Source organism: Sciurus vulgaris (genome assembly GCF_902686455.1).
Source record: "Sciurus vulgaris genome assembly, chromosome: 8".
In the NCBI taxonomy this organism is placed as follows: domain Eukaryota; kingdom Metazoa; phylum Chordata; class Mammalia; order Rodentia; family Sciuridae; genus Sciurus; species Sciurus vulgaris.
Genome location: NC_136468.1, coordinates 118,942,618 through 118,970,325, shown reverse-complemented (window position 1 = coordinate 118,970,325; position 27,708 = coordinate 118,942,618). Strand labels below are relative to the sequence as shown.

The following is a 27,708-nucleotide window of genomic DNA, read 5'->3' as shown; positions in this document are numbered from 1 at the left end:
CACTCAGCTTTAAATATTTTTTTTAATTTTTAATCAGCATATCATATAATTGTACATATTTATGGAGTAATATGCCCTGGATTTTAATGTTTTTAATTTTGGGAAAATGTTCTTCTTATTTCCTTCCCGCTGTTTGTTTTAGAACAATTCTGCCTAGCCTGTTCTTGTTGCCTCACTATGCTGACTCTGCAGTTTTTGGGTAAAGATCTTAGAAATTTGACTTTTGCACTCCTTTCCCTAAAAGCGGAAGGTTCTCTTTGGTACTTACTTGGCTGCCCCCTGCCAGCAGTCACTCGGTTTCCTTAATGTCATAAATTCTATCTTGGTTTTACCTCTACCTCATCCAATGCAGCATGTTCATTTTGGCCAGTAGAGGTGATGATCAGTTTAGTTCTGCATTTCTCTACTCTCTGTCTTTTCCCAGGCCCACAACCCTGGCAAGCCTGGCTGGCTTTTGGCTGTGACCATGGAGAAGATTGGAAGGACTTCCCAGTACATAGGAAGTACTCTCTCTGCTTCCTCATTGAGGGATTGGGGATGTTTAGGCTAAAGGTAAGAAGACCAAAAATGACATAACAGGCAAAATAAGGACCAGTGACTGAAAATTATAGACAGCAGATTTCATTTCATGATAAGGAACTCACTAGTGGAAATAGGCTACATTTGGAGGAGTCCAGTTCTCTGTCTTTGAAGGTATTCTTGCAGTGACAGCCATTTGTCCAGACTCTTGGACTCAGAAGAGACTCAGGACTGGGAGAGTGAAGTGGCTGCAACATCTGTCACCCCATTGATCACCAGGGTTGAGCTGGCTAGGCAGGTGTCCCCTTCCTCCCTCATTTTGAAGAGGACTGTTCTTTGATTAAGGGTATACAAGTCACTGCACTCCCCTGCTAGAAGATCCAAACAAGCTTTCAGGTTTTGCTTGAAATACACTTTACCTCAACTTGAAAATCTAGCAGAATTTATTGTCTGAACTGAAATATTCAAGAAGGAATCTGCACTTTTGAACTTCAGAGTAATTTCTGTGAAAGATTTTAGGAGAACATTCTTCTCCTCAACTTAAGCCCCATCTCCCTGAGAATACTAGTTCCTCCCTGAGAATACTAATTTCTACTTATTCAAGATTTGAGTCTGAATTTAAGGCTCTGTTTCAGGGCCTTGAGGTTGTGTGTACTACTTTATCAGAGCCCTTAGCATGCCAGAGTGAAGAACCTGTCTTCATCTCATTTGTGCCCTGCTTAGAGAGGTGCCATCCCTTGTTGTCCTTTTGTGTATCACAGACTTGCTGAATTTACTTATACTGTTGAGAATTGGAACTAAACATGAGAGGAGAGAAAAGGGCGAGGTGAAGTTGACTGAGCTGGTTCACACATTCCTGTCCATATGGAGGTTTCTTGTAGAAAGTGATAGTTGAGCAGCTGATTGTTATCACTGAAATGTAAAAATCAGTAAATGATTTGAATTAACATGTGATCCTTAGTTCTCTCTTTGATGGTCTCAATGTGCTATTTTTCATAGCCTTTCCCTAAAAACTTCATATTCTCCCATCTCCCTGAGAATACTATTTCCTTGTTCATACAATGAAATACTACTACAACAGTTAAAATGAAATGAACTGGAGGTATATGTATCAACAAGGATAAATGACAGAAACATGATGTTGATGAAAAATAATTTATAAAATTATAGAGTATCATGCCCTTTTTTTAAAAAACTTAAAATCCTCAATAACCTTTCTTGTGTCAATATGTTTCTACTTAATATTTTTTAAACATTCTGGAGAATATTACCCTAGCCACTTATTTCTGGAAAGAGAGAAGTGCTTTAGGGGTCTTAGACCATACCCCTCTCAGAAGGGGACTGCTGTATAATAAATGTTAAATTTGATAAAACTTGATGATGTTCTATTTGTATTTTCTTTATACTTTTCTGTATGTCTGAAATATTTGATAATATAATATGCATTTACATTTTGATATAACTTACACCAGGCACAACATTTAACACAGTATAATCTTTTGTATAGCAGATTTTTCTCTTTTATTAATGCATTATATTTATACATAACAGTTGGGTTCATTTGACAAAATCATGTATGCATGGAATTTTATTTACTCCATTTCATTTCACAAGCCCCATCCTTTCCCTCCCTTCCACGTCCTAGTCTCCTCTGCTGGTCTTCCTTTAACTCATTTATTTATTTACTTTTAATTGCTGCTTTATAAATATACACAAAGGTAGAATTCACTGTGGTAGATTTATACATGCACATAACATGATTTCATTAAAATCATTCTACATATCCTTTTCCATCCCCTCTCCCTCCCTCTCAAGAGATCTCCCTCTTCTAATCCACAGATCTTCTGTATATCTTTACGATATCTGATACCCCCCTATTTTCCCTTCATTTTGCTCTACTGTATCCAAGAGAAAAACATTCTACCCTTGATTTTCTGAGACTAGTGTATTTCTCTTAGTATGTTGTTCTCCAGTTCTTTTCATTTACCAGAAAAATGCCATAATTTTATTCTTTATAGCTAATAATCCATTGTGTATATATTCCACATTTTCTTAATCCATTCGTCTATTGATGGGCATCTGGGCTGATTCCATAATTTGACTATTGTGAATTGTGCTGCTATAAACATTGAAGTGACTGTATCCCTATAGTGTGCTGATTTTAGTGTCTTTTGGAGATAGCTGGGTCATATGGTGGTTCTGTTCTTAGTTTTTTCAAGAATCTCCACGCTGTTTTCCACAACAGTTGTGTTAATTTGCAGTCCTACCAACAACGTATGAGTGTACATTTTGTCTCACATCCTCACCAGCATTTATTACTTGTATTCTTGATAATTGCCATCTCACTGAACCAAGATGAAATCTTAGTGTAGTTTTGACCTACATTTCCCTCATTGCTAGAGATGTTGTACATATTTGCATATGTTTATTGGTCATTTGTGGTTCTTCTTTTGAGAAACATCCATTTAGTTTTTTTGTTTGTTTGTTTGTTTTGTTGTTGTTTTGGGTTTTTTTTTTCTACCCTTTTATTGATTGGTTTGTTTGATGTAAACTTTTTGAGTTCTTCATACATTTTGGATATAAATTCCTTGTCAGATGAATAGGGGGCAAAGATTTTTTTTCCCATTGTGGAGGCTCTCTTTTCACACTCTTATTAATCATTTCCTTTGCTGTGCAAAAGGAAACATCTAATTTGATGCCATACTACTTAATTGATTTTTGGTTTTATTTTTGAGCTTTAGGGATCTTGTTAAGAAAGTCAGCTTCTACACCAGGATGATGGAGTGTTGGATCTCTGTTTTCTTCTTGCAGTTGCAAAGTGTCTGGTCTAATACCTAAGTCTTTGACCCACTTTGATTTGATTTTTTTGTAACAGCACAATCTTGTAGGTGGGTGGAGGGTAGAGTTTCCTCAGTGTGCCTATCACTCCCTTGATTCCATTGCAAAACTAAGGACTACTACTCTGAGGTCTCCCTGTGTAGGAATTTCAGAGTTTTATTGTCTTTTCTAGAAAATGATGGAAGAGCAGCTCATCATGCACATATCCGGTGAAACCTGCAAAACCCTCATCTACAATTTCTCTTTCTACAAGACAGTAATGCACAAAGAACCTGACAGAGGTCACAGTCTCGGTAAATGCAGTTGCCCAAAGGGGCACGTTTTTCCTCATGACTTGCTATTTGACGTGACAGAGCTTCTTGAGCTTTATGTGTGACTTTGTATTCTGATTTGACAAATCTGTCTACTTCCTTGAGCATTTGTACTTAAGCATAACGAGAGTGACAAGGATTTCTTTCTTTTTATTTTTTTTTTCTCTTTAGGTTTATATCCATTTGTTTTCTTTCCACGTTTTTTTTTAATATTTTTTAGATGTTGATAGACCTTTATTCTATTCATTTATTTATATGTGGTGCTGAGGCTCGAACCCAGTGCCTCACACATACCAGGCAAGCGCTCTACCACTGAGCCACAACCCTAGCCCATCTTTCCACGTTTTTATTGGCACATTATAGTTAGACATAAAGATGGGATTTGCTACAAACATTCTGTTCATACATGCACAAAATATAACCAGTTGGGCCAATGTCACTCCCCAGCACTTACCTCCTCTCAAACCACCTGCCAACCTCTGGTACTTTGCCTCTACTGGATCTCCTTTTGATTTTCATGAGATCCCCACTGCCCCCCAACCTTTCTTTTCCCTTTTCCTCTGTAGCTTCCATATTATGAGAGAAAAGACTTTCTGAGTCTTTTTCTTGACTTTCTGAGTTTGACTTCTTTTGTTTAACATAATATTCTCTAGTTCTATCCATTTTCCTGTAAATATCATAATTTCCTTTTTCTTTATGGCTGAATAAAATTCCATTGTGTAAATATACCACATTTACCTTATCCATTCATCCATTGATGAACTTCTAGGCTGGTTCCAGTTCGGCTGTTGTGAATTGTGCAGCTATAAATTTGGGTATACACATTATGATTATAATATGATGACATTAATTCTTTTTTTTTAAGGTTTTTTTTTGTTGTTGTTTTGTGGGGTTTTTTTAAGATGTTGACAGATGTTTATTTAATTCATTTATTTATATGTGGTGCTGAGAATCGAACCCAGTACCTCATACATGCTAGGCAATTGCTCTACCACTGAGCCACAACTCCAGCCTGACATTAATTCTTCAGGATAAATACCAAGGAGTAGTATAGCTATGTCATATGGTGGTCCATGCCTAGTCTTTGGAGAAAGTTGCATGCTGATTTCATAGTGATTGTAATAATTTACAGTCCCTAGCAGTGTAAAAGTGTTCCTTTATCTCTGCATCCTTTACAGCATTTATTATTATTTGCATTCTTGATGACTGCCATTCTGACAGTGAGATGAAATCTCAGTATAGTTCTGATATATTTCCTAACTTCTAATGATGTTGTACTTTCTTTCATGTATTTGTTGGCCATTTGTATTTCTTCTTTTGAGAAGTGTCTGTTTAGTTCATTTACCCATTTATTAATACAGTTATTTGGTTTTTTGGGGTAAAGTTTCTTTTAATTTTTTATATATTCTAGTTATTAATCCTCAGTCAGAAGAGTAGCTTCCAAAGATTTTTCTCCCATTCTGTGGGTTGTCACTTTGCATTCCTAATTGTTTTTCTTGCAGTATAGAAGCTTTTTAATTTGATGTCATTCCATTTATTAACTCTTGATATTATTTCTTGAGCTTTAGTGTCCTATTGAGAAATTTGTTGCCTGTGCCTATTTGCTGGAGTATTGGTCCTATATTTTATTCTGGGAATTGCATACTTTCTTGTCTAATTCCTAGGGCTTTGATCCATTTTGAGTTGACCTTCGTACAAAGTAAGAGATAAGGGTCTAGTTTCATCCTTCTGTATATGGATAACCAGTTGTACCAGTACCATTTGTTAAAAGTGCTGTCTTTTCTTCAGTATATTTTTTTCCACCCTTTATCAAGGATCAGATGAATATAGATGTGTGGATTTATCTATATGTCTTCTATTCTGTACCATTGGTCTCTGTGTTTTTATGCCGGTACCATGGAGTCTTTGTTACTATAGCTCTGTAGTATGATTTGAAGTCAGATATTGTGATGCCTCCAGCATTGCTTTTTTGGCTTAGAATTGCTTTGGCTGTTCTGGGTTTTTTCTTCTTATAAATGAATTTTAGTACTTTTTTTTTTTCCTTCTGGTTCTGTGAAAAGTGTCATTGGCATTTTGACAGGAATTGCATTCAGTCTAGATATTGCTTTTGGTAGTATGGGCATTTTATCAATAATAATTATGCCTATCCATGAACCTGGGAGGTCTTTCCATCTTCTGAGGCCTTCTTCAATTTCTTTCTTCAGTGTTCTATAGTTTTCATTGTAGAGGTCTATCACCTCCTTGACTGGATTTGTTCCTAGGTATTTTATTTTCTTCGAAGATAGCATGAATGCAGATGTTTTCCTGATTTCTTTATCAGCAGGCTCATTGTTGGTATATAGGAAAGCTATTGATTTTTGTATGTTGATTTTGTCACCTGCTATTTTGCCAAATTTGTTTATTAGCTCTAGCAGTCTTTTGATGGAGTTTTTTAGATCTAGGTATAAGATCATGTCATCTGCAAACAGTGCTCATTTGACTTTTTTCCTTTCTTATTTTTATCCCTTTTATTTCTTTCTCTTGCCTAATTGCTCTAGGTAGACTTTCTAGCACTCTATTAAATAGGAGTGGCGAGAGTGGAAATCCTTGTCTTGTTCTAGATTTTAAGGGAAATGCTTTCAGTTCTTCTCCGTTTACTATGAGACTAGCTTCAGGTTTTTCATATGTAGCCTATATGAAATCGACATAGGTTCCTTCTATCCCTAGTTTCTTCAATATTTTTATCATGAATGGATGCTGGATTTTGCTAAAGGCCTTCTAGTCGTCTATTAAGATAACTAAGTGATTTTTGTCTTTAATTCTGTTCATATGATGAATTATATTAATTGACTTGAATATATTACACATCCTTGCATCTCTAGAATAAAACCAATTTGGTCATGATGTACAATCTTCTTAATATGTACTTGCTAATACTAAGTACTTAATATGTACTTGCTAATATTAAGTATTTTTGTGTCTGAGTTCATCAGGGATATTGATTGTAGTTTTCTTTCCTTGATGTGTCTTTATCTGATTTTGGGATGAGTATAATACTGACTTCATAGAATGAATTTAGAAGTGTTCCATCCCTTCCTATTTCATAGAATAATTTGAAGAATATTGGCATTAGTTCTTTAAAAGTCTGATCAAATTCAGCTGAGAATTCATTTGGGATTTTCATTGTTGAAAAGCTTTTTGTTACTACCTCTATCTCATTACAGTTTTTGATGTGTTCAGATAATCTATGTCCTCTTGATTTAATTTTGGCATACCATATGTATCTAGAAACGTATCCAATTTTTCTAGCTTTTCCAATTTACTAGAGTATAAATTTTCAAAATGTAAATTTTCACCAGGTGCGGTGGTGTACACCTATAATCCCAGCAGCTCAGGAGGCTGAAGCAGGAAGATCACAAGTTCAAGGTAAGCCTCAGCAAAAGCAAGGCACTAAGCAACTCAGTGAGACCCTGTCTCTAAATAAAATACAAAATATGACTGAGGGTGTGGCTCAGTGGTCAGGTGCCCTTGAGTTCACTTCCCGTGTCTACCTCCAAATATATAGATATAGATATAGATATAGATATAGATATAGATATAGATATAGATATAGGTATAGATACAGACATAGATGTAGATATATTTCATTCAATATTTCTTAATGATGTGCTGGATTTCTGTGCTGTCTGTGGTGTCACTTTCTCCTTTTTCATCTCTAATTTTATTAATTTGAGTCTTCTCTCTTTTTTTAAGTTTGGCTTTGAGCTTATCAGTCTCCTTTGATTTTTTTTAAAGAAACAATACTATGTTTTATTGATCATTTGTATTGTTTTTTATTCTCAAAATCTCACTGATTTTTGGCTCTGATCATAATTATTTCCTTCCTTCTACTAATATTGGAATTGGCTTATTCTTTTTTTTTAAAGGCATTGAGCTACATAATTAGTTGTTTATTTGAGATATTTCTGATTTTCTCTTGTAGACACTCTCATGTAGGAAAGGCTATAACCTTTCCTCTTAGAACTACCTTCATCCCAGTGATAATGTTACATTGTATCGCTACTCTCATTTCAGTCTAAGAATTTTTAATGTCTTCCTTGACTACTTCTATCACCCATTCATCATTCAAAAGTGTATTGTTCTATCACCATGTGTTTATATAGTTTCTGTAGGGTTTTATTGTGTTGATTTCTAATTTCATTCCATTATGATCTGATAAGGAATTGTATCAATTTTTTTTATATTTACCAAGAGTTGCTTTGTGGTCAAAAATATCACCTGTTTTGGAGCAGGTTCCATAAGCTATTGAGAAGAAAATGTATTCAACTCTTGTTGGGATATCTTCTATAGATGTGTGTTAAAGTCCCTTTGATTTATAATATTTTTTATGTTCAATGAATCTTTACTGAGTTGATGTCTGGATGACCTGTCTAATGGTAAGAGACATATATTGAAATCACCCAGTATTATCGGACTAGGGTCCGAGACTTCAATATGAGTTGTGTCCCTTTTATATAATTAATTAGTTGCACCATGTTCAGGGCATAAATATTTATTATTATTTTATCTTTTTGTTCCTTTACCAGTGTGAAGTAATCTTCTTGGTCTCTTTTGATTAATTTTGATTTGAAGTTTACTTTTTCAGATATATGAGTAGCTACTCCTGCTTGTTTTCAGGTTCTATTCACATAGTATATCAATTTCCATCATCTCACTTTCAGGCTGTGACTATCTTTGCCTGTAAGGTATGTCTCTTGCAAACAATACATAGTTGGGTCTTGTTTTTTAATCCATTCTGCTAACCTGAGTCTTTTAATTAGAGAGTTGAGATTATTTACTTTTAGTATTATTATGGAGAGTCCTGACATTTCGATTTATTTATAATGTTTAATGTGGTCCTGTTTCTCATTTGCTTATCTACTCTTCCATTTAGAGTTGTTCATTTTGCTCTTGGGTTTATTTTTTACTTCTTCTGTGTGGAGTATTTCTTTAGGTAAGTTCTGTAGTGCTGGTTTCTTAATCATGAATTCTTTTAGTTTCTACTTATCTTGGAAGGTTTTATTTCCCTTTTGATTTTGAAGAATATCTTTGTTGGATATAACAGTCATAGTTGACAATTATTTTCTTTCAGAATTTAGAACAAATATATTATTCCAAGCAGTCCTGGCTTTCAGTGTTTGTGCTGAGAAATTAGAAGTCACTCTGATAGACTTGCCTTTAAAATGACCTAATGTTTTTCTCTTGAGGCTTTTCAAATTTCATCCTTGTTCTATGTGTTAGGCATTTTTACATGGAGAGGTTCCTTTTTTTTTTTTAATCTTGTCTGTGTGAACATGAAGTTAAAAAAGCGTTTTTAACTTTCTTTTTTTTGGAAAAAATGGCAAAATGCTTCCTGTTTTACAATGTCACCTTTAAACAGATCAGATTCTCCTTATTATCTTCCAAAATGCATTTAAATTCCTATTCCAGTGTAAAGAGTAACACAAAATTATATATATAACATATATATATATATATAACTTTTTAAAAAACATTTTTTAGTTGGCAATGGACCTTTATTTTATTCATTTATTTGCATGTGGTGCTGAGAATCAAACCCTGTGCCTCGCACATGCTAGGCAAGCATTCTGCCACTGAGTCACAACCCAGCCCTATACGACTTACTGACAACAGGTTACTTTTATCCAGCTATAAAACATCAAATGATATGAAAAAATACCAACCAAATTTGTTACTTCTATATAAATCTGAAGGAGACTATGGTTATAGATAATTTTAATTTGGAGAACACCAACTTGGTAAAGTGCTTTCTCCTAAGCTTTACATTTAACTAAGCTTAACTTTTAAAGTACAATTTAGAATCCATAGTGTATGATAACAATAATCACAGGTCTGCATGGGTTAGCAGTACTAACCAAAAATCAAAGGATACCCTTAAGTCTGTCATACATTTAGGAAACAGTGTTAATGGTCATAATTGAATTCAAAGCAAACAGATATAAGACAAGTCTTCCAATGACAGTATGGTCTTTCTATGTCAGATACAATAAATAAAAGAAAGCACTTATTGGTTACCTTGCCAGTAAGCCTAGATAAACTTTTATTTTACGAACTTTTACATAACATTTAGACAAGACTCAGATAGATATAGTTCTCAGATGTATACATAATCAAGTCAACTGTATTGTTATAACCTAAAATAATAGTTCTTTTTCTAACCAGTTACAAAGTAATCATTTAAGACTTTAAAACATGTACAAACCCTAGTTCCTTTAAGTCTTAGTTTCCCTAAGTAATAAAACTTAACAGATACAAGGGAATCGTCTTGATAAGAGCAGATCAGTGTTTCAGACTTTGCTTCATATCAGTATATTTGTGCTAATTATAACCAATTTAATCACAAACACACTTTTTGAGATTTATGTTTCACAAACCTTCTACAACTTACTTAGACATTCACAGCTTATTTATATCCTTAGTTTTGGCCTCTTTTATCTTGGACTTTAGCACAAGAATATTATTTTACCGAACAAAATACTTTCTCATCCAGAAATATCCTTTTCACCTTCTAATTTTCTATGCTAAAATATATTTTCTTACCTATAACTTTTTTTATCTTTTCTGGTTTCAGACTCTTAAATTTCTTAAATTCATATTCTGAAACAATCCTTATGACTGTTATCTGTGCATTTAATTTACACAACAAATTTCATTATACACCAGATCAGATAATCTGGTGTATAAAAAAATAAAAAAAAATATGCCATAATCTTTTTTCTCTAAGGTTGCATTCAAGGGATTGGAGCACAGGCTATGTTTGAGCCTGACCTCTCTCCCTTATTATTATCACAATGCCATCAATTTAAGTAAGTTCCCCACTGTAAATTGTACCCAGAATCTCTTTTGGACCTTTTTCTTACACTGGGCATATTGATATTCAGTGGAGGAGGCCCTTTTTCATCCTTTTCTTTAGGCTTCCTTGAAGATCCCTTTGCAGAGGCTGCCAACAGAACATGAGTTAGCCTTTGTTTCTTTTCTGGGTATAGTTGCTTATTCTTCCAGTCTCTCCAGGCATTTAGTTTGATAAGATACTGTTATAGCAAGAATTGCTTTGCCCCAGTGATGAATATCCCATGACAAATGGGATGTCCTGTCAGATCTCAAAAGGGGAGACTATTCCTGTCCCCAGGTCATAAACAGACAGTTCTGGAACTTTCTGCCACATTCTTTGTGGCCAGCAACATGGGCAAAGGGGATGAAAGGCAGGAGAGAAGCCAGGTTCTCTTTGGCCATCTTTCTACAGCCAAGGCAGCTTTTCTGGGAGCTTTTTTTTTTTCCAGCTTAGGGCTGGTGTCCTTGACTCTCAGTGAGATGATCTATGGCTACCTGGGACCAGGCTGAGAAGCGGTGCTGGGAGTGCCAGCACTGGGTTTAAAAGATATGAATCTTTCTTAACCCTTTCTTCTGGTGTCCTGCTCTCCTTGCACATCAGAGACAGTGCGTTTTGGCATCTTCAATTTAGTTCCTCACTGTTCAAACCCCTTATCATGCAATTGCATAAACGCCTGTACATACAGAATCTCTTTCATATACTGTACCCCTGATAGGTCAGCTTCAACATCAAGACTGTATAATAATCCAGAAAAACCATTCAAAAGGCAGATTGTGTTACAGTAAACCATCTTTCTCTTGGACAGGCTTATACCCATAGGTGGCCCATTAAGCCAAGATCTCTCTGCTCAAGAGATTACCGGTAAGATTAAGACAGCATGGCCCATATCATAAAGGGCCAGTAACAGATACAAAAAGACAAGAAAGTATCACCGAAACTAGGGCTGACAGATGGGAAACTTTAAAACAGACAAACCTGCATGTACAAATTTCTTCCACTTACTTTACCTCTGACAGACCAACTCCAATTGCAAGATTGCAAAAAAGAAACACAGAGACAGACAACCAGAGAGGAGACCCAAAACCATGACTGACAGACAGGAACCTTTAAATTGACCAGGCAAGATCTTTCCCAAGAGACTATCTTGAGGATCAGTGCAGTATTGGCCATGTCTTAAAAGGGGCAGTAACAGATACAAACAAAACAAAAACACAGAGACAACCAGAAGGAATTCTCAAACCCAAAGCCTACAGATGAGAACCTAGAACAGACCAGAAGGAAGTAAATATTCCTTGGTTCTTGAGGCCCACTTAACCTTGACTTCTATACCAGTGGTGCCACAGATGTCTCCAGAAAGAGGGACCAGATGTTCCCACGAAGAGGAACAAGATGTGTGGAATCAAGGGTCTCAGCATGCACACTGGAGGACTTAACAGATGGCCAAGAGTGTCACAACTTTACTGAGTTCAGTTTCCTTTTTCTCAGAGTGGACCATGATGCACTTTTCAGGGAGAGAAGGCAGGAATTCCCCAAAGCCAAAGGAACTTCATCAGCTGCTGGGATAGTCCCTTTCCCTCCCTTTACTCACAGGAACAAGCTCCTGTGGTTGGACCTGAGGCAAACTCACCTGTCTCCTAACTCTCCTGCAGTTGGCTCTCAACAAGTTCAACCATCTTGCATCCTCAGCATGGAAGTGGGGTTCCTTGGAGAGCTAGGCCTACCCAAGAAAGCTGGACCTGGGGCTGATCTCAGGTCCTACTTGGGGTGCCAAATTTATTGCCAAAAGCTCAGTCCTTATCCCCAGTGCCAATCCAATAATAAGGACACAGTTTTGAGAAAAAGAAAAAGGAAAAAGAAACTTTATTGCTTTTCTAGCAAAGGAGAAATACAGGGGACTCCTGTCCCAGGGGCTATGATTCTTAACCATCAGCAGGAACAGGGGGCTTTTAAAGAGGTGATTCAAAGGGTATATTCCCCGTGTTCTCTGTTGGAGTTGTCAACACTTTTTCTCTTAAATTCTAAGTTTGACCAGTAAATACCTATTTTATTTTTGAATTGAAGTGAGGGTGGGGGAGGTTATCATTATAGTCTCTGAAGTCATGGGTTTCAAATTGAATAAACTATTTTTCAAATTGAAGTAAAGTTCATATTACATGAAATTAGGCATTTTAAGGGGTATTTGGTACATTTTGGTACATTTAGTGCATGCACAACCACCACTTCTATCTAGTTCCAGACTTATTTTCATCCCCCACAAAAGGAAAGGAAATTCTCCTTTAGCAGTCACTTCCAGGAAACCTCCTCCTCCCATACCCTGGGCAACCACTAATAGGCTTTCTGTCTAAAGATTTGCCTATTCTTGACGTTTTATATGTATGGAGTCATGTGGTACGAGGCCCTTTTTGTCTGGCTTCTTTTACTTAACATGTTTCCAAAGTTCATCCATGTTGTAGCATGCATCAGTGAGAAATCAGCATCTGCTGAGGGATCCTTCTCTTCCCTCTGCTTTTCTTAGTGGCCATGCAGCAACCCACTGCTATCTGGCACGCTGCAGGCATGGATGACTTTGCCATTTTCCAGCACAAGTGGTTTGAGGTGGTCTTTGTAGTAGAAGAGCTCTTGCACTCCAAGATTCCTGCCTTCCTCCTGCCCTGGCTGCCCAGCTGGCCAGCGTCCTACACAGGCAGGCATAGCTCCTTTGCCACAGTTTTGGAACATGGAGCCAGGTGGTCACACTTTTAGATAATTGTTGATCCAGCTGGATGTGGGTATTGTATTAGGAGGTGCTTGGGAAAAGGGAGCATCCAACCAAGGGAAGGATACCACATGAACCAGTATTAGACCTTTTATATCTCCCATACCTGCCACTGTGTCTTTTGGCACTTTGGACTCTTGTGCTCTCTTCTACTAAGTGGGTCCAACTTCATTGTTTTCCCAGCCAACAGATGTATTTAGCACCTCTCAAATCACAGCATGGTGCCAAATTTGCAATTATAGAAGGGAACAGAAAATGTGACTCTTAAGATACAGGAGGTATAAGCTGGTGCTCACTGCAGATTTACTTCCTGCCAGAGACCTTCCCTTGAACTCTAGCATCCAAGGATCTCAGTAGAAGAAGGAACCTAAAAGGTCACCCATTGCAGACATTGAATGCCTTCCTCCCCAGATGTACTTACCACAAGGAACGAAGTCAGTTGGAATTCTTTCCCCCTTTTCCTGGTTCCTGCAACTCTTAAGATAGGGGTGGATACCTGCTTATAAAAAGGAAATGGTGAACTTTGATAGGTAATGGAGACTTCTACTCTGGATAACAAGCCCAGTGAGTTGTTAAGAAAATATATGCTCTGGGTAAAGCACCATAGGACTTACCTCTAGATTAGGTTGGAGTGATCCTGGAAACCTCTAGAAGGAAGAAAGCAGCCATAAAGATCAACCTCCAGTGAAATGCCTTGATCTGCTTTGTTTGCTTATAAAGGCCCAGCTATTGAATTTCTTATCTGGCTGCTAGAATGGAAATGTTAATAACCATCACAATTTCCATAGCTTTGGATTTGCTCAGATCTGGGTGTGGCTCTGACTTCACCTCACAGCTACACCCATCCTTGCCCATGTTCCGTTTGAAAAGCAAAGGGCTAAAGGACAGTGCCGAACCCTGAGAAAAGTAGCTTCTCCTCCTTTCACTCAGGCAGGCATGGCTTACCCTTCTCCATTTTGTTGTGTTTCTAATTCTCTACTTCTTAGAAATCATTTGGGATCAAAGAGGGCTTTATCCTGGAGAACTCACTTCAGCAACCTAAACTATGTAAAGTAGCCCCAGGACTTGAGACCAAAGGCCTGTGAGCACCAGGAATAGCAAGCAGCAGGCTGGTGTGTTTTATACCCTGGAAAGGTCTATTAGAAGCAACAAGTTAAGGGGAGGAAACCTGATGTCAGTGGAAAGCAAAACCAATACTCCAACAATAAAATGGAGTTAGGAAAATATAATGCAAATATAGCAAGTGCAAGAACTTAGTAAGTACAGTGTTAATCATTTGGTCATAGCACTGGATTATATATGGGAAACATCTAAGAAACCAATTTTTATGCCATTTTCCCATTGAATCAAGCTGAGTTTTAGTAGCCAAGTTTTAAAGCCATTTTTTTCTATGTGTTTAAAAGTTAAGAATTCTTATCTTCTCAGAAAAGCAAGAGTTAAGCCAGAAAGCTAGTTGTTTTTGGATATATACCAAAGAGAATTGAAAATTCAACTTCCCACTGTCTTCAAGGTTACTTTCTGAAACAAAGACACAGTGAGTCACTGTAAATAAATATTGGACCATGTTTGGTGACATTGTATTTACCTAAGAGCTGAAGGAAGCAAAAAGGTTTCAGAAGAACCTAATATAATAAGAGGCCCTCAACCAGCAAGAAACTATTTATTGAGTTCCTACAAGTTTGGTTACAGGTCAGTCAGTAATACCCCAGATTATAGATAGGAAATTAAGGGCACATGATGGCAGCAGGAGTACTAATCCATGTTGTCAAAATGTTTTTCAAAATATACCTGTTATGTTTTGGTCCTTTTAAGAGGGGAGATAGATAATTATCACTTATTTGGAAAATGTCCTTTTCTTGAAAGTGATAAAATGAACTATTCCTGTATGAATCTTCTCTTGCAGGGCATATAGGCCTTAAAATAGGATTTCTCAACTTTGATACTACAAACAATTTGGGCCAAATAATTTTTTTTTCTTTTCTTTTCTTTCTTTATTGTGCTGAGGATAGAACCCAGGACCTCATACATACTAGGCAAATGCTATACCCACAGCCCTGGATAATTCTTTATTGTGGATAGGGTAGAGGGCTGTCCTATGGGATATTTAGCAACATCCCTGGATTCTGCCCACTGTGTGCCAATAACAACCACCCACTGTGACAGAATGTCTCCTCACATTGCCTCACTATTGCGTGGGGGTTGCAGAATTGCCCCCAGTTGAGAATCACTGCCCTAGGGTAATTGAAGGATTCCATGGAGGAGGCATGATAGAGAGTTAAAAACACCTGAGAGCTTTGAAACTCATCAGTAACTTCCCTAAGGATGTGTCAGGACAACATATAATATGGGGGTGTTTTCAGAGCTTAGAAGTAGAGCAGAGCTGGGGTTGCAGAAGGAAGCGTTATTCTCTGTTCCATCCTGGCCCATGGGCTCCTCTTGTGTTTCTGTGATGGCATTTGTGGTTGCTTGAGCCTTGCCTGACGTGGGGCAATAGTAATAGCAGCACCAGTGCCATGATTTCTAGAAGAGATATATATATCAGGCACTGTACCAAGCAGAAAATGATCTTATTTCCTCTTCATCCCAGTTCTATGATAGATATTAGGGTCTTTGTTCAGAGTTTAGGGAACCGAGCCTTAGGAAGGAGAAGTTACTTGCCCAAGGTTCTGCATCTACTAAGTGCTAGAACTGGAGTTTATTCACAGGACTTCCTGGCCCTGAATTCTTAGCTTTAACCATATGGTATCTAGCCTCAGGAAGACAAAAGTCAAAGCCCATCTTTAGTAAAGCATCCCCATTAAGCATTCCTGTCTCTACAACAGGGAGACTCTGTCCTGTTGACCAAAGCCAAGGAAGACAAAACAAAAATGGGAAGCTTAAATTAGGTTTCCCTCTATCCCCTCATCTAGAATAGCCCTTCCCGAGCTTACCAGGCAGCCCCACATTGCTTAGTCTAGTGGCAAATCCTTAGTCCTAGTTCCTGCGCCCTGTCAGCAGCATTTGTCTGATAACACTTGATTCCTCCTTTATATGGTTTCCCTGCCTGGCTTTAAGACAGTCAGTACTCCCTCTCAGTTCTTTTTTGTACATCTCCTTTGCTGATTTCTCTTTAGTAACCTGATCTTTCAACATTGCAGCAGGCAGGCTGCCTCCTACAGGCTGGTAAAGCCCTCTCTAGGCCTTCACTTCTATATCCTAATATATCTTGTCCAATATATAACTTGTCCAGTCCAGTGTCTTTGATTACCCAGAGGCTGACCGCTCCTAAATTCCCATCTCTATCCCAGTCCATGCCATTCAGTTAGAGACACCTTTCTCCTTGACTGTCAATGGATGTAGAGTGTTCAAAGCTCTGCTCTACTGCCCTACCCCCATACATCTTCTCCCTTAACGTTCCCTTCTCTTTCTGGTTACTTAGGCCAGGAAACTCAGTCACCTTTATTTCTTTTTCTTCCACCCTGCATCCATTCCATCGTCAAGTTCTGTCTTCCTTTTATCTGCCTTCAATATAGACCCAGAATTGAACAGTTCAATCCTTTGGTGTTTTACTAGAGTCACCATCATCTCCTGCATGCAATACTACAGTCATCTCTTAACCTTCTCATTCCCCATAATCTACTTTCCATGCAGGACCCAGAGAGACTCCTTCATTGTAAATGGGATCGCATGCCTCTTCTGGGCAGCATCCTCTTGTGGCTCCCATTTTCCTTGGAATACAAGCCAGTTTTAGCAGTCCTTGGGCTCCAACTAATATAGGCTGCTCACTCTGCCCCATCTCCTGTGGACCTCCCATGCACTTTACTGTTCACACTGGCTTCTACACACGTGGGCCAACACACCAAGCATGCTTCTGCTTCTAGTCCTTTCTTCTACCTGAGATACCATTCCCGCAGATGTCCTCAGGGCTCCCTCCCTCCCTTCAAGATCATATGTGAGACCTTCTCTGACCCTGCCCTGTACTCTCTGGGGTCCCTGATACCCACCGTCTTTGCTTTGGTCTTATCAACTCTGGACATTGTATGTTTGTACAGCTTGTGTGTTTTTACTTCCATGAGGACTTACACTCTGAGATGAACTTTGTTTATTCTCTGGCTGTCCCCACTCCTAGAATAGTACTAGATGCATAGTTTCCATCAATATTTGTTGACTATATGAAAAAATATGAACAAATGTATTTTAGCAGAATTGGGGGAAAATTGCATTTGGATTGTTAGGTTTGGAGTCAGCAAACCATCTGACAGTAAGCAATTCTCAAATTTTCGTAAAAATAATAGTAGTTCCATCACTCATTCTGTAGAAGACACTACCAGCCTGGGGACAGACAAGCTGCCTATTCCCTAGTTGTATGCATGGTCCTTCCCCTGTGAACAGATAAGGAGGTGTGTGCATAGTCCCAGCCTGTTTGCAGCACTTGCTCCTTGGTTAAAGTTACTGTTTCTAGGAAATGCTTCCACTGTTGTCACCTTTGCATCTTTTAGCTTCTGGAGGCTCTCTTGACAATGTTCAAACATCCTCCTTTCCAAAGTCCTCTCCTTCTATAGGCTGGAAAAATCCTCTCCTGGCTGCCACAGTCTTCTGTTCAAGATGAGATTCAGATCATCTCAGATGAGCTTTGGTTCTTATTGCTTAGAGAATGACAGACTATAGAAAAAATAAGTCAAAAAATTATTCAAAACCAAGAGAAAGTAGAAAGGAAAAAGGGATTTATATCCACAGCAGTTAGTTGACTGGACAGGTATTGGTCACTGGGATCTGTTTGGGCTTTAGGGGTTCAATGAATATGAAACTAGGCAGAATTTTGCACATGTGTATGTTTTCTGGGGAAGCATCTTTTAATTAGCTTTTCAACAGCTCCCATGGTTGTTACAGAGGAGTGTTATTCCATCAGCCTCCTTATCCATCACCCCTCCCACAGGAAGTGAGTTTCTTTTCCTTTTAAATCTGAAGTGACCTTATTACAGCTAATTCTGTCCAATGACAGCTCTCAGACGTTTGTGTTAGGTTTGGCATGTTTCTCCTCAGTCTTTTTCCAGGTTAGAATATGGAGTTTACTTTGTCATTTACTTAAGTGAGAAAGATCTATTGTGTTTATTTATTGTGTTTTTTAATTGAAACTCAAAAGCTCACACATGCTAGACAAGTGCTCTCCACTGAACTATATCCCAGCCTAATCTATTATCTTTACATCTTCAATGTTTGGGTTTTTCATCTCAGAGCAAAAAAAAAACTAACATTATTCATGATAGGAAAACAGCCTATGTATCCTATGTGACCTGCTCATTTTTTGTCTTTGTTTGTGCTTATATTTTATATGCTCCTTTTAAAATATTTCTTATTCTCAAATGGCTTTTAGTAGTGGAAAGTTGTTTTGAAACCCCTGATGTTGGCACTTGGTCCTCTCCAGCTTCACCTGTGGTAGCTCCCACTTCCCCATCACTATGACCCTGTGTTGCTGAGCTAAGAAGCTTCAGGGTCATCTGACTCTGGAAGAAGCAGCCACATGCCTAAACCCACTCACATGTCTTCTACTTCTCATTCTTTTCTTGATGTCATGCTGCATATCAGGGTCAGGAGAGGTGACAGAGTACCTTTATCCAAACCCTAACACTTGCACCTTTTCCTCCCAGTTAATAGAAGCCAGCTCCTCTTTGAAAACCCCTTGACATGGCACTCACTCCTAAGATCACTCACTTCATTCTCTGGCAGTTCTAGTTGTTGTGCAGAATTTCTGTCCCCTTTCTGGGATTGTGTTCATTCTCTGCCAGTGACACAGATCCCTTCCCTGGGTCATTAATAGTACCCTAGTTCTTACCTGGGTGAAGGATGCTTAGTCTGCCCTTCCCCTGAATTTGAATGTATTTATTGGACTCCACATATCTCTATGTCCCTAAGATGAATAAGTTGTTTTCCATGGAACTCAAGGAATGACTTCACTGAAAGCTGCATCTCAGGTGGGCTCATACTTTTGTCAACACTGTAAGCCTACTAGAAGCATCTGTACTGTTAGATCTGACTTCCGAAGTATGAAACCAGTGATATCTTAAACAAATAACCACTTGGCTGAACAGTTTACTCCCTTGAGCTTCTCTAGACTGGCCTGTGCTGAACTTAACATGCCAGATGAAAGAGGATCACTGACAGGAACACAATCACTGCTGATGTTTATGGAATACCCTTATTTTTGATTGGTGCTTTTTACCTGCGGAAGAATACAGTGTTCAAGACTAGAGAGCAAAGATTTCTGTCATTCGATCTGTGAAATACAGGACTAATTCTGTCAGTGTCATGAATCAGGAATATGAAGCAGAGACAGAGTTTAGCTTTTTTGAGCTTTGTAGGATCAGAGTAGCCAAGTAAAAGTTCCAAGTGCCTTACGCATAATAGAAGTGTTCATGGAGTCATACACAGGCCTCACCTTGAACATTGGCAAGCTCCTGGCTTAAACTAGGAGCAAGGGGAAAGGAGGGGAGATAGAAGTGAGGTTGCTAGAGGAGAAATCAAGAGAGGACATCTGTAACCCCTTCGCTGCCATGTTTCACTTGGTCCTCACCCCTGCTGTGTGAAGCAACCGAGCTGCCACGTCTCAGTTTGGAGACAAAGAACTAAACCAGAGCTACATTCTCAGAAACACATGTGAGTAAATGGCAGGATTTATGGCTTCCAACTCCAGATCCAGATCTTTTCCCATTTTATATGTTCTCCTTTTGAGAGAATGATAAGTGGTACACCTGGCAGCTGAATATTGGTTTGACTAGGTGCTATTCAGTGCCTTAGCCGACACACCACTGTCTCCCAACAGCAGCTCATTAAAACTGCTGACTCAAGAGCCATTTTATCCTTGTCAGAGATAATGCCATTCAATGCTTCTACCTGCAGAACCCAGGTCTAAGATGACTATTTCAGATGAGAGAAACCATTGAACTCATGAGGATGGGGGACAATGAGAGCAGACCTTAATTTATACAAACCCTGGATATGACAGTGTCCGGGCAGGCAGAGCAGAGCCCTGACCTTTTTTTAACTTCTGAACCTATTTCAAGCCTTTATTCTGATCAGGAAGTTGATTTTCTGACTCATCTTTAAAATATCGCTATCTTGGGTTGAGCAGAATTTCTGAGCAGGGATCCCAGATAGGATGAGCAAGTTTGGTATTGAGCCAGAATCCTTCAGTGACATGTGGTTGAAAACTTCATTATGATATTTTACTTACTGAGAAAAGGTATTAGAACTACTGTCTTTCTGGTCAAAACCGAAAAAGCAAGACTTTTTCCTCACCTTTCTCCCTGTGTTCTCTTGTGGATAACTGGAATCAGAAAACTGGGGCTCAGATGACTGAGTTTCTGACTCTACAATTTTGACCAAGGGATCACTCCTCTTGGACTGCTGTTTCCTCCCTATAAATGAAGGGAATCTATTGGATTAAGTAGAGGCAAAATACAGCTTAACTGGCCAATTCTGATTTACCGTTTGTTCTATAATTGCTCATTTTTTTAAGATGAATTTTAGGCTCACAGAAAATTTGAGCAGAAAATTTCCTAATCTTCCCTGATAGCCTCCTTCCCCACAGCCAGCCTCCCCCAATATCCGTGTCCCCCCACCAGAGTGACATTCCTTACAGTCATGAGCCTACGTTGACAAATTATTATCACCCAAAGTCCATGGTTTACATTAGGGTTCATTCTTGGTGTTGTATATTCTGTGGGTTTGGACAAACGTATGATATACATCTACCTTTATTGTATCATAAAGAATAGTCTAACTACTCTAAAAAACCATCTGATTTTATAAATAAAGCTGGTTTTATTCCTAGCCAGACTGGGGATTGAACCCAGGGCCTGGTGCATTCTAGGCAAGTTGTTCTACCCCTCAGCTATAGCCCCAATCCTTTCTAGTCTGTGTTATCATTATTTCCTTAAAGTTTTTAAACTCTAATATAGATAAATTATCATTTTAATACAATGTCCACATTTATTATGCATCAGGTTTTATAAAGATAAATATTTCCTAAAATTTAAAAAAAAAAAAAACTTTTTTACTGTCTTAGGAATTAATTTGGCTAAATCAGAGATCTTGGTTTTGTTGTTATGGTTGTATGTTTGATATTATGAGTGTTTCTGAGGGGAAAAAAACTAAAAGTAATTCATTTCAGTTATTTACATAATCATATTTAAGTCACACTGCTTTTTTTGTTGTTTTTACAGTGGTTTGGTTTGGTTTTTTTTTTTTTTTTTTTTTTTTATAGATCTCACTATATTGCCCAGGCTAAAGTTCCAAATCCTGGGCTCAAGTAATCCTCCTGCATCATATCTGGTTCTGCAGTCATGAACTACTATGCCTGGAATATATCTTTTTAAAATAATGTTTGACCTGTAGTTGTGAGCTACTTGGAGTCTGAGATGGGAGGATCACTTGAGCTTCCATGTTTGAGACCAGCCTGAGCAGCAACATACCCAGATCCTGTATGAAAAATAAATAAATAAATAAATCATTTGACATAGATCTCATCTGTATCCCAGAACCACATCCATATCTATCACTTTTTTAAATTTTTATTTATTTATTTGTTTATTTTTGGCAGTATTGTGGATTGAACCCAGGTTCTCTGGGATGCTAGGCAAGCACTCTACTACTAACCTATTCCCACAGCCCCCGCTTTTTCTTTTCTTTTTTAAGAATACATGAGTTTTTATGTTATGTGCATGTACAAATATGGTATAATAAATTCAAATATAATATACCAATAGAAAAAAGTATACATCAGCTTTATGGTTAAAAAAAAAAAGTATCTCAAAAACTGGAAAACTGACACTCTTCTATAGAAAAATGGTATTGATGGGAAGTTTGTGTTTAGGGACTATTAAACTCTTGTGCCTGGTCTTCAGACAGATGACTTTGGGAAGTTTCCTAGGAAGTAGCTCTCATTCTGCATGTCAGTGCCAGTCACTTTTGGCCAAAGGCCACCAGTCATCTTCTACTCTATATCATGTTCTTCTCAGCAAATCTGAGTGGGTTGTTTTCTTATTTGGTGCTTTCAGCTTATTAAATTCCTGATCCAAGACAAAATTGGAAGGATTTAATCTGAATGCTGTGATGTTGCTCTAACATCCCACAGAATATGAAGGGTTTCAGCTTCTCTCCAGTACTTTCTTTGCACAAGAAACACTGAAGCTGCAGAAATACAGGCCATGAGGAGGAGTTGTGCTCGCCTCAGTTTTCAAGTATTCATCGGGAAGTAAAACTGCACTTCTTCCTGTCCAGGGTCTGTTTAGAGCCAGCAAACATGCCAATTATGATGTGTGCCACTGCTCTTGAGGGTTCACTCCTTGCAAAGTATTCCTCTTGTCTGAAAGAATTTAGAGATGACACTGTTTCTATACTTTCCACTAGGTCAAAGGTTGACATTGAAAGCCACCTCCTGTGACTTTTTTGTTGGTCCCAATTTTGGAGTATCCTTTTCTACTTATATGATGATCCTCTTCCTGCCCTGCTCTTTATCCCCCTCTGTATCAGATACTTGCTCAAGGAGGGCAGCAAGACTGTTAGATACTAAGAGCTACTTCCCTCTGGAGGGTCTATCTCAGTAAGATACCTCCCCTCGAGGACATCTTTCTGGGTATCTAATCAACACAGGCTAGTGAAAAGGGAGTGCCTTAGCACAAGGGCCCAAAGACATCTGAATTCCCACCTTAGTTCTTCCCTTGGAAAAAAGCACTTAATATTTCTGAGCCTCAAATTCCCTATTCCTACAGTGGGATTGGCTAGAGCTGCCTTGCTAACTCAGGAAGGTCATCTTAAGACCTGGAGGCATGGGTGAGAGAGGGTGTCATGCATTGTAACTCTGGCAGCACTGCTGTCTTCCCACATCCTCCCTTCATGTGCTCCAGCCTAACTAGTCTGAGCTGCAAGGATTTAAACCTCATAGGAGGCTTGTATATGCTGTTCTGTACAAAAAGACCAAAAATGGGGGCATTAAAAAAAAAAAAACAGGAAATAGTGTCTTATTGTGCAAAACTGTGATGTGTCACCTCCTGGAACCCTGCATGTGGCTCAAGTCCTACATTTCAAGGAAAACAAAGTAGAGCAGGGAGGAGGCTCAGAAGACAGCAGGACCCAGTTCAGAGTCATTCCCTCTGAAACAGGGTTGTCAATCACAAAGGGAGCACATAGGGCCCATCCCAACCTGTCACTCAGCCCTAGGCCACCAGGTTTAGGACAGATCACAGGAGGAGCTCAACTTGACACAGCAAATCGTTCTTTATATCCATGCATTCATTGTAGGCGAGCATATATATAGCTCCTAAAAATCCTCCAATGAACACAGATGATATTTTTCAGAATGAAAAGCAAGAGTTGATGATAATACATCAGAAGCCCTCAGATACAAAGGTTATAAATGTGAAATAAGTAACTTTGGATATAAGGGAGATGCTTTCTTCCTGTGTCTGTATAAGGCGTTGTCATGCAGACAAGCTGCTCAGAGGATGAAGAGGTCTTGCCAGGTGGAACAGACTCCAAGTCAAGTATTCCTGCACTTTTCATAAGATAGGCTGCCCTATAGGAGCAAACAACTTTACTTCCAAAGACCCATCTGCAGATTCTTTGTTTACAATTTGGAATACATTTTTGTATAAGGGGTGAGCCCCACAGACCCCTCTCCCTGCCAGATTCTGAGATACATAGAGTATACAGAGTCTCCTTCATACACAAATTCTCATTTAGCTTCACAGCATGGCTGGGAGAAAACCATTTATATAGTCCTAAAATGCAGGATGATGTGTTTCTGTCAAACAATTTTAAGCCAGGCAGCTCCTTGTAGTGTTATAATATGTTAGGGGACAAGGGATCTTCCCTCTATAGACCCCAGAGCTCTCCCTTTCTCACTGTAACAGCAAAGAATTGTTCACAGGGCTGGCAATAGAGGACATTTTGTGCGACTTGATGGTTTTCCCTACCAGTTGTAACCCAGTCTTCAACACCAGAATCCTCTGTTGGTTGCCATGGTTACCACTGGGGGGGGGGGGGGGAAAGAGTCCTAGTTTAAAGGAATAAGGACTCAAATCTAAAAATCAATTTTCTTGCTTCCGTACCTCTTCTTGTTCTCTCTGTTTCCTGTAATAGTGAATTCAGAATCTTAAAAATCTGACAGGCTTTTGTTCTGTGTGTGTGTGTGCTTTTCTATGAAATCCAAAACCCTTTTTATTTTTCCTTTTTTTTTTTTTTTTTTTTTTTCCTTTACTTGTCCTGAATCCTCAAATCTATCTTAGAAGTTCCAAATATGGAAGAGTAAAAAAGCTACCACAGGAAACCCTAGTCTCTGGGTTGTCTGTGCAATAGCCACTCCAGCCCACAGCACCTCCACCCCAAGAGCAGCCCTTGGTCCACAGCAGCCGTCCTACAGAAGGAGCAAGACAGGACAATGCAATGGGTGATGGGGAGGGGACCAACATGCTCTGTTCCCTCCCCCAAAAAAATTTACTTGTCAAAAATTCATTTTTATGTTTACATCTTTCAATTCCCTATCCCTGAAGTGACACTTATAAAATTTTTCCCTATAGGAAAACGCAAGATTGATAATATAAAAACATGCATAGTTGTTGTTGTTGTTATTCCTTAGAAGAAGCTAACTTGAATTTAAGATTTGCTATTTTGTACTATAAGATGCTCCTTTTGGCTTTTGGCATAGAATGTCATTACAATTAGTCTTATACTGAGTTCTGGCAGTTCACACTGGCTCCTGACGATTCATCTCATTTCTAGACCCTGCTATAGCTTAGGGGAAGGGATGGTGAACACAAAACTGTCCTTTCTTTGACCTTGGAATGGAGGCTGGTCTTTCCCCAAGTAGGTAGTGTGGGAAAGAAGAATATAGGCTAAATGAGCAAGACTTGCCAAGAGTAGTGAGGGGTGCAGAAGCTCAGAGGCAGGCAGAATTACAACCCATGTGATCACAACCCAGCACTAAATCTTTTTTCCTTTCAGGCTTAGAACCAGAAATATTGGGATCAAAATGCTCCTTTTTTTTCCATGAAGTCATTGCACTCAGGTTTGTTACCAAGAATAGTAGGAAGGAATCATTGTTTATTGGACAGCAGTTATACCAAAGTGAAATCCAGTTGGTTTTTTCCCTGGGGAAAGGGATCTCTTCCACCAGTGACAAATTAGCTGCTTATCTCCAACAGGACTCTTGCCTTGGTTTCTGAGACAAGTCCTACCCTGCCAGTTCCTGTAGCTGTTGTTTTCAGACCTCATTGCCTTCTTCCAGTTGAGGGAATATTTTAGAGCTCTCTCCTTAGCCTCCAACAAGAGTCTGAGCCAAGCTCTCCAGAAGATAATATGAAAAGAAAAATTATAAAGTTCATCATGAGACCCTCAGCCATGTTGAAAAGACAATGAATGGTGGTTAAAAAGCAATAGATGAACTTGTAGTTACTCCTTGACACCTACTGTGTGTGTAGGGAAAGCCTTCCTTGGCTTAGCTATCTCCCCCTAGACCAGTCCAGCAAACCACACTGTCTCCAGGTTTCACCAAGTCAGCATCCAATTGCTACTTCATGTTAACCATGGTGAAAACACAGCCTCCTATTCTTGCTTCAGTAGCCTTCTTGCTATACCTTCATCGATGTCATATCATCTTATTCAGGCATCTTCAACTGTTATCACCTGTACCCCATACACACCCCATACTCACACAGCCACATAATGAAATCCAGACTCTTAAGCCTCAGCCTCAGTCTAAATCTTGGCTCTGGCATGCTTAAGACCTTATTCTAAGGCCTAGACTTAGCTCAGGTGCTTAGAAAAGGCTGTGGGATCAGTGTTTCCCTGACTCCCCTTCCCATAAGAAGGGGTAGAGGTTTGGGGCAGAGAGGAAGGAGTACAGTGGTCAATGGAAAAGGGTCTTGAATTGGGAAGGAGACAGGCCTGACCCATCCTCCCTTCTACCAGCATATGGTTGAGCTGTGGAAGTTCCATGGCAAGTCCTGGAACTGCCAGGCCCTCATTTTCACTTCCGGAAGAAAATTGTTGGGCTCGACTGTGAGTTGGCAGAGGACATTAATCATTGGGAAGACCCCAGCTCATTGATGAGTCTGCAGGCAGCTGGACACTGCTTGCCTTGTGCCTCATCAGGCAGTCATTGCACTTCACTGAATGCATATCTCTTGAGATGTGACCTCTGTGTGCGAAATCTGCTTTATTTGTTTATTTTTTTCCTTCGCAGTACTGTCTTCTGGATCTCCCTCAGCCCTGATTGTGATCATATTTTCTCTAAATGGTTGCCCTTTACTCTTCATCTTCATTGTCCCATCTCTGATTTCCTGTGTGTCTTCCGAGTTCCTTGTATCACTGTACCACTCTACTGGGTGTCACCTTCCACTGTAACCTGAGCCCCTGTTCCCTCGACACCTGTCAGATTCTCCCCTCACCAGGGAGTCCCAGGTTCCTCCCCTCTGAATTCCTCCTTCCATTGCTCCTGAACATTCTGTTAATCTATTAAACTGACTTGGGGCCCCTGAAGGACAAAGGTATGCTTTTTGCTCATTTATGTTTCATTCTACAGTGCTTAGCACAGTGCCTTGCCCAGAGTAGCGGTTCTTCTTGCCAGTTTTGCACAGAGTGGAACGCTTAGTGGGAATATGGCTCTAAAATGACTCATTAGCCCATCCAAAGATCTGAGGATGTAAACTGCCTACATCACTGACTTTGTTACATAAACCCCTCATACACAGGTCCACTGCAGACAAAGTAGAAGTGTCCTTCTTTCCTGGGTCCCCTCTACTGTGATTCCCAGCTCTTTTCCTTCATCTGGGTAGTTGGGTGAGATTAGTACAGCCCCTTCTCTGGGCAGGAACCCCTGACCTTCACTGCAATTGCATTCCTGCCTCGCATTCTTTTTTTTTTTTTTCTTTTGTTTGCAGTGCTGGGGGAATCGAACCCAGGGCCTTGTGCTTACAAGGCAAGCACTCTACCAACTGAGCTATATGCCCAGCCCCCTGCCTTACATTCTTAAGCAGAAAGGGAGAAGACAGAAATGTGATTAAATTGTTCTTGTTTTTTTTTGTTTTGTTTTGTTTTGTTTTTTAAATAAAATATGTTCCTGGTAATCTAAAAAAGAAATGAGGGAAGAATACTCTCGTGAAGCTGATCCATGCTGAGTAAATCAATCAGTAGGCTTGACTGGGAAGTAGAGAAAGCAGGAACAAAATCCAGACCATTCCTATACATGATGGAAGCTGCCTGTAGATGAGGTTTGCAGTGCACTTTTGCCTATCCATTTAATTTGCACATTCGACTTCATGTATTCTTTGGTGAATTCTTAAGGAATACCAGAGTAATGCCAGCAGCTTGGATAGAGGCTACAACACACCCCCTCCTGGGAAGCTCAGCCCAGGATAGGAGACAGGCCGTTTACCTCC

The 27,708-nt window shown here is 39.1% G+C and overlaps 1 protein-coding gene across 1 annotated transcript in view; it reads left to right on the top strand.

Moving 5' to 3' along the window:
- LOC306668461 (uncharacterized protein) overlaps positions 1-27,708 on the top strand; it is a 61,902-nt gene that overhangs the window by 31,266 nt on the left and 2,928 nt on the right. Inside the window, exons 6-7 of the mRNA XM_079151853.1 lie at positions 425-552; positions 3,530-3,650. Coding sequence (XP_079007979.1) covers positions 425-552; positions 3,530-3,650 — 249 coding nt within the window. The remainder of the gene's footprint in view (positions 1-424; positions 553-3,529; positions 3,651-27,708) is intronic.